Source organism: Meles meles, chromosome 12 (assembly GCF_922984935.1).
Source record: "Meles meles chromosome 12, mMelMel3.1 paternal haplotype, whole genome shotgun sequence".
NCBI classification, from domain to species: Eukaryota; Metazoa; Chordata; class Mammalia; order Carnivora; family Mustelidae; genus Meles; species Meles meles.
The window spans coordinates 33,070,145-33,081,143 of NC_060077.1; the positions used below are offsets into that span (position 1 = coordinate 33,070,145).

At 40.7% G+C, this 10,999-nt stretch overlaps 1 protein-coding gene across 1 annotated transcript; it reads right to left on the minus strand.

Moving 5' to 3' along the window:
• Positions 1–447: 447 nt before the first annotated feature.
• Positions 448–1,341, minus strand: MC2R (melanocortin 2 receptor). The gene has a single exon (XM_046026065.1). It carries the CDS (start codon positions 1,339–1,341, stop codon positions 448–450), a length of 894 nt encoding a protein of 297 aa, XP_045882021.1.
• Between the last annotated feature and the right edge of the window lie 9,658 nt (positions 1,342–10,999).

Below are 10,999 nucleotides of genomic sequence, written 5' to 3' on the forward strand. Positions count from 1 at the left end.
GTAGTAATTTATGGCACCTTTAGCTTGCTTACAAAGACATTGTAGTTTTTGCCCTGAGTACTTGTCCTGGCATTTTAACTTCTAGAGATTGAGTACAATGGCCTCAAACTTGGAAGGGCAACCCCAGCAATAGGCTTGTTAGATATCTGTAGAAGAACAAAATTTTACCTTAGCACAGAGCTCTCAAACCTGTATTGTTGTCTGTGTTTTATATTCTGTAATTCTTTATAATACATTATTTTACCTTTCTAACTTATAACAGTTGTACCTATAGCAAGACTGTTCACAAAGGACTAAGCTATTACAAACACTAGTTAGTGGAATAATCCGTGTGCACATTAAGGAAGGAAAAGGGTGGTTGGAAAGCATTAGTTTTGTTGGTGTGTCATGTTCTTCTGTCACTTGACAGCATTTATCCATGGTTTTAAAAATCAGGGGCCAATAATTCTACTGGTACCGGCTACAGAAGATCATCTTTTTAAATGCATCCCTGAGTTCTGGGCTCCGGAAGGCATATATAAAGGGGTCAATGACTGCATTACACATGATCAACATGCCATTCACCTGAAAGAGGGACATGTAGCAGGCACAATAAGGGTTATTTGGGCAAAATGTCATTAAAAGAACATGAAGAACAAAGGGGGCCCAACAGAAGATGAAGACCCCAAGCAGGATGGTCAGCGTGATGGCCCCTTTCATGTTGGCTCTGGGAAGGGTCAAGATCTTCCTGGCATGTGAACGAGCAAGTAAGAACATGTGCACATAAAGGCACAGGATAAAGACCAACATCAGAGGGAACAGCGACGTGAAGGTGATCACTGTGGGGATGTGATGAGAGAAGATCACCATGGTAATGGCACTGCCCATGCACCCAGTCCAGGTGATCATCAGGACAATAATGGCACGGCGCATGGTCACAATGCTGTGGTATTGCAGAGCATGGAAAATTGTGAGGTAGCGGTCAGCTGCGATCATGGACAGGCTGAAAATGGAGCCAAGGAGGGAGAGGATGAACAGGGAATCGATAATATCATCTGCTGTGGTTTCAAAATTGCCACGGGGCTTGAGATAACCCATGTTTCTTAACATGATCAGGATATTTTCCAGGATCTTATATAGGCTGCCCAACATATCAGAAATAGCCAAGCTACAAATGAAAAAGTACATGGGTGACTGGAGATTCTTATTCTTGATCACCGCCAGAAGGACCATTAGATTTTCCAAAACTCCGATAATGGATATTATAAAAAATATCTCTTCTGGCAAAATCACATGAGGACAGTCTGAATTATTTCTTGCTGTATCATTGATGTTTTCATATAAATTGACAATGTGCTTCATTTCTCGTGCTAAGACAGGGTTGTTACTTTAACTTGACAGAAAACTGGATTGATTCTTCAGAATCTTTTCTTCTTTGTATTACTTGCTGGAAGTCTGAAGGAAAAATCACCAGGCCACCTGAAGAATAAACAGCAACATCAGAGACATTTTTAAAATTAATTAATTTATTTTTTCAGCAAAACAGTATTCATTGTTTTTGCACAACACCCAGTGCTCCATGCAATACGTGCCCTCCCTACTACCCACCACCTGGTTCCCCCAACCTCCCACCCCCGCCCCTTCAAAACCCTCAGGTTGTTTTTCAGAGTCCATAGTCTCTTATGGTTTGCCTCCCCTTCCAATTTCCCTCAACTTCCTTCTCCTCTCCATCTCCCAATGTCCTCCATGTCATTTGTATGCTCCACAAATAAGTGAAACCATATGATACTTGACTCTCTCTGCTTGACTTATTTCACTCAGCATAATCACTTCCAGTCCCGTCCATGTTGCTACAAAAGTTGGGTATTCATCCTTTCTTTTTTTTTTTTTAATAAACATATAATGTACTTTTATCCCCAGGGGTACAGGTCTGTGAATCACTAGGTTTACACACTTCACAGCACTCAGGATAGCACATACCCTCCCCAATGTCCATAACACCCCTCCCCCTCTCCCAACCCCACCTCCCCCCAGCAACCCCCAGTTTGTTTTGTGACATTAAGAGTCATTTACGGTTTGTCTCCCTCCCAATCCCATCTTGTTTCATTTGTTCTTCTCCTATCCCCCTAACCCCCCATGTTGCACCCATCAGAGACATTTCTAAAGGGGGGAGGGGCAATATGGCAGAGGAGCTGGGGACTCCATTTTATCTGGTTCCCTGAATTTAGCTGGATATCTACCAAGCCATTCTGAACATCCATGAAATCACCCTGGGATGTAAGATTATATGCCTGGATCTTTACAGGGGTAGAAGATAATTAGTCTGGAGGTATGAAGGATAGAGTTGTGATTGTGTGGACAGATATCAGAGGGTAAACAGAAGGGTGAGGAAGCCACCAGAAGTTAGCCACTGGAAGTTTGCACTAGAAGTTTGCACTGGAGACCAGTGCAAAAGCATCCTGCACCTGGGGGCCGGCGATAGCTTGCAGAGTGGTGGTGGTGGGTTGGGAAGGGCCTGATAACAGCACTCAGACAGGATACAGGAGTTGAAGGGGCATACACTGGGACCAGGGCAGCTGCTCATGCAGACCTGTGCCCATGAACCTGGGTGCTGGCCACCACCACTGCTGGCACCCATGCGGTCCAGCTATGCCTGCCTATGCTGGGATACCTCATGGTTTTGGAAACACAGAGGGCAGAGACAAGTGGGGGTCTGAGTGGACCTCTGAGGGTGTCTCTGGGGACATGCACTGCCTCTGGGAGGCTTTGGTTTTCAGCAGCACTTACAGAAATATAGACTGTGTATTTTGGAGGATTCAGAGAGGAGTAGACTGTGGCTTCTCTCCCCGGGGCCAGAGGTCTGGGTGCAGACATTTTCCTTTGCTCTAATCTTCCAAAAAGGCACAAAAAGCTGCCAGCAAACAAAAGTCCCCAAAACTGGTTTCCACAGAGCCCAGGCCCTTGATAGGGGGCAGGGAAACTCCACCCAAGCAAGGTTGCCTGGAAAACAATGAGGCAGGGTCCCTCCCCTAGAAGGCAAGCTGGAAGAATGAGAGAACAACAACACTAGGGTATCCATAAAAACTATAAAACCCCAACACCAGGGGAAAATAGTACATTGAGCTCCTGGTATTGCCTCATGGCCTGTATTTCTTAGATACAACTTTTTAAAATTCTTTCTCATGTTTCTTCTCTGTTTTTTTCTTTTAACCTACTTATTTCAACTAAATGTTTAATACAACATATTCCATAGTAGCTTTTAAACTTGTACTTTTCACACCTATATATTTTTTCTTTTCTAAAGCTTCAACGTAGTCCTTTTTTCCCTATTAAATACTACCTTTATATATATATGAGTTCAAATTTCCCTGTAACTCTGGGAAGTAGTGTTCTCTAACAAAGAAAACAAAATGTACCCAGAAAGAACTAAAACACCCTATTTCACCCACACTGAGCGATTATAGTCCTCACCTCCACTCAACCCCCACCTTTTCTTTGAATGTTGTAAATCTTATTCTTGGGTTTCATTTTGGCTGGGTTTTTCTTTGGGGGGAAAGAAAAACGCCCTATCCCCCTCCCCCTTTGGGGGGAAGCAGTGGCTTCCCACTGCTCTGAACTTTCCCAGGGTACATCTTGCCTGGATTGTGGTTGATATTTTTGACCCTGTACCTCTCATCAACCACTGCCCAACAGAATGACTAGGAGGAGGAACACCCAACAACAACAACAACAACAAAAAAAAGAACCAGAGACAATGGCCTTTCCCACAGACCTAACAGATATGGATATAAGCAAGATGTCAGAAATCGACTTCAGGGTAACAATTGTGAAGACAATAGCTAGGCTTGACAAAACCATTAATGGCAACATAGAATCTCTAAAGGCAGAAATGAAAGCTAATCATGCTGAATTTTAAAATGCTATGAATGAGATGGAGTCTAAACTAGATACTCTAACAGCTAGGGTAAATGAAACAGAAGAATGAATTAGTGATATAGAAGATAAACTAATGGAAAGGAAGGAACAGAAGGAGGCCTGAAACAAATAGCTTAAATTCCATGAGAACAGATTTAGAGAAATGAATGATGCCATGAAATGTCCCAATGTCAGAATTTTGGGGATCTCTAAGGGATTGGAGAGAGAGAGGACTAGAAGATATATTTAAGCAAATTGCAGCCAAAAATTTCCCTAATCTGAGGAATGAAACAAGCATTTGTGTCCAAGAGGCAAAGAGGCCCCTCCCAAGATCAAGGAGAACAGACAAATGCTCCAGCATGTAATAGTAAAACTCACAAACTTAGAACCAACAAAGCCATACTAAATGCAGTTAGGAGGAAGAGATTCCTTATGCACAAAGGGAGGAACAACAGAATAACATCAGACTTGTCCACAGAGACCTGGCAAGACCAAAAGGTCTGGAAAGCCATATTCTGAGTAATAAATGAGAAGAACATGCATCCAAGAATACATTATCTGGCAAGGCTGTCATTCAGAATGGATGGAGAGACAAGGACCTTCCAGGACTGGCAGGAACTGAAAGAATATATGAACACCAAACCAGCCCTGCACAAAACATTGTTTGATTCTATAAAAGAAGACCCCAAGAGTAATGCAGACCAGAAAGTTACAGAGACAACCTATAGAAACAGGGACTTTACAGGTAATATGATGGAGCTAAATTCATACCTTTCAATAGTTAATCTCAATGTGAATGGAATAAATGGTCCTATCAAATGGCACAGGGTTGCAGATTGGATAAAAAGACAGGATCCATCCACATGTTGTCTGTGAGAGATTCATGTTGTAACCTAAAGATAAACCCAGATTGAAAGTGAGTGGATGGGGCCCTTGGTGGCTCAGATGGTTGAGCATCTGCCTTTAGCTCAGGTCATGATATTTGGGCCCTGGGATTGAGCCCCATGGCAGGGTCCTGGCTCAGTGGGGAGTCTGCTTCTACTTCTGCCTCTGTCTCTTCCCCTGTTTGTGCTATCTCTCTGTCTCCATATCTCTCTCAAATGAATAAATAAAATCTTTTTTAAAAAGTGAGTAGATGGAGAACAACTTATCACTCTAATGGACCTCAAAAGAAAGCTGGGGTAGCAATTCTCATACCAGACAAATTAGATTTTAAACCAAAGATGATAGCAAGAGATGTAGATGGACATTACAACATACTTCAAGGTCTATCCAACAAGAAGAGCTAAAAGTTTTAAATATCTATGCCCCCAACATAGGAGTAGCCAACTACATAAGCCAACTGTTAACCAAAATAAAAAATCATGTTGATGGGGGTTATGGACATTGGGGAGGGGATGTGCTATGGAGAGTGCTGTGAAGTGTGTAAACCTGGCGATTCACCGACCTGTACCTCTGATATGTTTATAAAAAAATAAGAAATAAATAAAAAAATTTTAAAAAAATCATGTTGGTAATAATACATTATTAGTAGAGGAGCTCAACACTCCACTCTCAGCAATGGACAGACCATCTAAGCAGAAGTCAACAAAGAAGGAAGAACTTTGAATGACACATTGAACCAGATGGACTTTGTAGATAGATACAGAATATTTAATCTTAAAACAATAGAATACTCAATCTTCTCGAACACACATGGAATTTTCTCCAGAATAGACCACGTACTAGGTCACAAATCAGGTCTCAACCAATACCAAAAGACTGAAATTATTCCCTGCATATTTTCAAACCACAATGCTTTGATACTGGAGCTCAACCACAAGAAGAAATTTGGAAGGAACTCAAACACATGAAAGTTAAAGAGCACCCTGCTAAAGAGTGATTGGGTCAACCAGGAAATTAAAGAACTTTAAAAATTCATGGAAACTAATGAGAATGAAAACATATCAGTCCAAAATCTATGGGACACTGCATAAGTGGTCCTAACAGAAAAAACATAGCCTTCCAAGCCACTCTCAAAAATTTAGAAAAATCCCCAATGCACAAGCTAACCTTAAACCTAAATGACCTGTAGCAAGAGCAGCAAGTAAGACCTAAGCCAAGCAGGGAAGAAAAACAATAAAAATTAGAGCAGAAATCAATGAAATAGAAACCAGAAAAACAGATCAATGAACTAGAAGATGGTTCTTTGAAAGTGCTGGGGCCGATTCCACGTTAAAACCTGTTAAACCCCTAGGGCCTGCTTGGGCCTACTTAGCCATAGTGACTCCATGTTGCCTAGGTAGACATTTTGTTGTTTAACAAATGCCTCAGCAGTTACTGATATCAGTTCCAGGTAACTGTTACTAAAACATACACCTAAAATAAGGCCAGACAGGTGGAAACATCCAATCAGTCAAAGCCACATATGTAGAGGTCTGCAGTTGTACCCTATAAAACTAGCCTGTAAGACCAAGTGGTCGTCACTCTCTTCGAAGACAGCCCTGGCCAGTCAGTCTGACGTCTAATGCTTGGCATAGAATAAAGCTTTACATAACTTTCACTTGGTCTCAGCCTCGTTTCCCTGGCCAGTCAGTCTAACTTCTAATGCTTGACATAGAATAAGGCTTTGCATAACTTTCACTTTGTCTCAGTCTCATTCCTTTGATAATGGACCCAACAAAAGTATTAATAAGATTGATAAACTTCGAGCCAGTCTTGTCCAAAAGAAAAGGGGAAGGACCCAAATCAATAAAATGATGAATGGAAGGGGAGCGATCATGACCAACACTGAGGAAATAGAAAGAATTATTAGAAATTATTGCCAGCAACTATATGCCAACACATTAAGCGACCTGGAAGAAATGGACACATTCCTGGAAATTTATAATCTACCAAGACTGAAACAGGAAGAAATAGGCAATCTAAACAGACCAATGACCACTAAGGAAATTGAAGCAGTAACCAAAAACCTCCCAAAACACAGGAGTCCAGGGCCATATAGCTTCCCAGGGGATTCTATCAAACATTTAAAGAAGAAATAATATCTATACAACTGAAGCTGTTGCAAAAAAAAAAAAAAAAAAAAACAGAAACAGAAGAAAATGTCTAAACTCCTTCTATCAGGCCAACATTATCTTGATCCCAAGAGCAGAGAAAGACTACATCAAAAAGGAGAATTACAGGGGCACCTGGGTGGCTCAGTGGGTTAAAGCCTCTGCCTTCAGCTCAGGTCATGATCTCAGGGTCCTGGGATCGAGCCCCGCCTCGGGCTCTCTGCTCCACAGGGAGCCTGCTTCCTCCTTTCTCTCTGCCTGCCTCTCTGCCTAGTTGTGATTTCTCTCTGTCAAATAAATAAAATATTTTAAAAAAGGAGAATTACAGATTAGTATCTCTGAGGAATGTGGATGCAAAAGTACTCACCATGATCCTAGCCAATAGGATCCAACAGTACACTAAAAGGATTATTCACCATGGCTACAAGGGATTTATTCTTGGGATGCAAGCGTGGTTCAACATTCACAAATCAATCAACATGAATAATCACATTAATAAAAGAGAAAACAAGGACCATATGATCCTCTCAATTGATGTAGAAGAAACATTTGATAAAATACAGCATCCTTTCCTGATTAAAACTCTTCTAAGTACAGGGTGGAACACACCTCAATATCATCAAAGCCATGTATGAAAAGCCCGCAGTGAACATCATCCTAAATGGGAAAAAACTGAGAGTTTTCCCCTTAAGGTGAGAACATGGTGAGGATGCCCAATCTCACCACTACTGTTCAACATATGATTAGAAGGCCTAGCCTCAGCAATCACATATCAAAAGGAAAGAAAATGCACTGGAAGTGGCAAAGAAGAAGTCAAACTCTAACCTTTTGCAGACGACGAAGTACTTTATGTGGAAAATGCAAAAGACTCCACCCAAAAATTGTTAGACCACATACTGGAATCCAGCCCCATGACAAGATACAAAATCAATGCACAGAAATCCGTTGCATTTCTACACACTAATAATGTGACTGAAGAAAGAGAAATTAAAGAATCAAACTGATTTGCAATAACACCAAAAAACATAAGATACTTAAGAATAAACCTAACCAAAGAGACAAAGGACCTGTACTCTAAAACCACAGAACACTTATGAAAGAAATAGAGGAAGACACAAAGAGGTGGACAAACACTCCATACTCATGGATTGGAAGAATAAACATTGTGAAAATGCTTATGCTGCCCAGAGCAATCTACAATTTCAGTGCAATCCTTATCAAAATACCATCAACATTTTCCACAGAAATGGAACAAATAATCCTAAAATTTATATGGAAACACAAAAAACCCAGGGGAATTTTGAAAAAGAAAATGAAACATATAATGTATTTTGTCCCCAGGGGTACAGGTCTGTGAATCACCAGGTTTACACACTTCACAGCACTCACAACAGCACATACCCTCCCCAATGTCCATAACCCCCTCCCCCTCTCCCAACCCCACCTCCCCCCAGCAACCCCCAGTTTGTTTTGTGAGATTAAGAGTCATTTATGGTTTTTCTCCCTCACAATCCCATCTTGTTTCATTTATTCTTCGCCTATCCCCCTAACCCCTCACGTTGCATCTCCACGTCCTCATATCAGGGAGATCATATGATAGTTATCTTTCTCCAATTGACTTATTTCACTAAGCATGATACCCTCTAGTTCCATCCACATCATCGCAAATGGCAAGAGCTGGGGTCATCATGATGCCTGACTTCAAGCTCTATTACAAATCTGTGGTCATCAAGACAGCATGGACTTGAACAAAAACAGACACATGGATCAACGGAACAGAACAGAGACCCCCAAATGGACTCTCAACTCCATGGCCAACTACTCTTTGACAAATTGGGAAAGACTATCCAATGGAAAAAAAGAGAGACTCCTCAGCAAATAGTGTTGGGAATATTGGACAGTGTCATATTAGCAGATTAAAACTGGACCATTCTCCTACTCCACAGAGAAAAGTAAACTGGAATTGGAAGAAAAAAAGACCTAAATGTGGGAAAGGAATCCATCAAAGTCCTAGAGGAGAACATAAGCAGTAACCCCTGTGACCTTGGCCACAGTACCTTCTTCCTAAACACATCTGTAAAAGTAAGGGACACAAAAGCAAAAATGAACTTTTGGGACTTCATCAAGACAAAAACTTCTGCACAGCAAAGGAAACTGTCAACAAAATTAAAAGCCACCTACAAATGGGAGAAGATATTTGCAAATGACACCACGAATAAAGGGCTGGTATCCACGATCCATAAAGAACTTATCAAACTCAACACCAAAAAAACAAACAATCCAGTTAAGAAATGGGCAGAAGATATGAACAAACATTTCTCCAAAGAAGACGTACAAATGACCAACAGACACTTGAAAAAGTATTCAACATCTCTAGCCATCAGGGAAATACAAATCAAAACCACAATGAGATTCCATCTTATACTTTTTAGAATAGCGACAATTAACAAGAGAGGAAACAACAAAGTTGAAAAAGATGTGAAGAAAGGGGAACCCTCTTACATTGTTGATGGGAATGCAAGCTGTACAGCCACGCTGGAAAACAGTATGGAGGGTCCTCAAGAAGTTAAAAATAAAGCTACCATATGACCCAGTAATTGCCATACTAGTGTTTAACCCAAAGATACATATGGAGTGAAAAAAGGGACACCTGCACACCAACGATCTTAGCAGAAATGTCCACAATACTCAAGCTGTGGATGGACCTGAGATGTCCTTTAAGCAAATGAATGAATAAAGATGTGGCTTATTTTTATGTTATTTATTTATTTATGTCATTTATTTAATTATTTATTTATTTATTTATTATGTTATGTTAGTCACTATACTGGACATCATTAGTTTTTTTTTTTAATTTAATTTCTTTTCAGTGTAACAGAATTCATTGTTTATGCACCACACCCAGTGCTCCATGCAATATGTGCCCTTCTTAATACCCATCACTGGGCCAACCCATTCCCCCACCTCCTTCCCCTTTAAAACTCTTAGTTTGTTTCTCAGAATCCATACTCTCTCATGGTTCATCTTCCCCTCTGATTCCCATGCCCCATTTTTTCCCTTCCTTCTCCTAATTGTCTCCTTGCTATTCCTTATGTTCTACAGTAAGTGAAACCACATGATAATTGACTTTCTCTGCTTGACTTATTTCACTCAGCATAACCTCCTCCAGTCCCATCTGTGCTGATGCAAAAGTTGGGTATTCATCCTTTCTGATGGCTGGGTAGCATTCCATTGCGTATATGGACCACTTCTTCTTTACCCATTTGTCTGTTCAAGGTCATGTCTACTCTTTCCATAGTTTGGCTACTGTGGCCATTGCTGCTATGAACACTGTGGTGCATATGGCTCTTCTTTTCACTACATCTGTATCTTTGGGGTAAATATTCAGTAGTGCAATTGCTGGATCATAGGGTAGCTCTATTTTTAATTCTTTGAGGAACATCCACACTGTTTTCCAAAGTGACTGTATGAACTTACATTCCCACCAACAGTGTAAGAGGTTCCCCTTTTTCCACATCCTCTCCAACATTTGTTTCTTGCCTTGTCAATTTTTGCCATTCTAATGTGTATAAGTTGGTATCTCCATGATTTTGATTTGAACTTCCCTGATGGCTAGTGAGGTTGAGAAATTTTTCCATGTGTCTCGTTGGCCATTTGTATGTCTTCTTTGGAGAACTGTCTGTTTGGGTCTTCTGCCCACATTTTGACTTGATTATTTGTTCTTTGGGGTTAAGTTTGAGTTCTTTATAGATCCTGGATATACCCCCTTTGTCTGTACTGTCATTTGAAAATATCTTCTCTCATTCTGTGGCTTGACTCTTTGTTTTGTTGACTGTTTACTTTGCTGTGCTGAAGCTTTTTATCTTGATGAAGTCCCGAAAATTCATTTTTGCTTTTGTTTCCCTTGCCTTTGGAGAAGTGTTTTGAAAGAAGTTGCTGTGGCCGATATCATTTCCTCAGGATTTGGATGGAATCCTGTCTCACATTGAGGTATGTCATCTTTTTTGAGTTTATCTTTGTGTATAGTGTAAGAGAATGGTCAAATTTGATTCTTCTCTATATAGCTGTCC

Excerpts from the sequence above, each read along its gene's own strand:
- MC2R (XM_046026065.1), bottom strand. The coding sequence starts at position 1,341 with ATGAAGCACATTGTCAATTTATATGAAAACATCAATGATACAGCAAGA.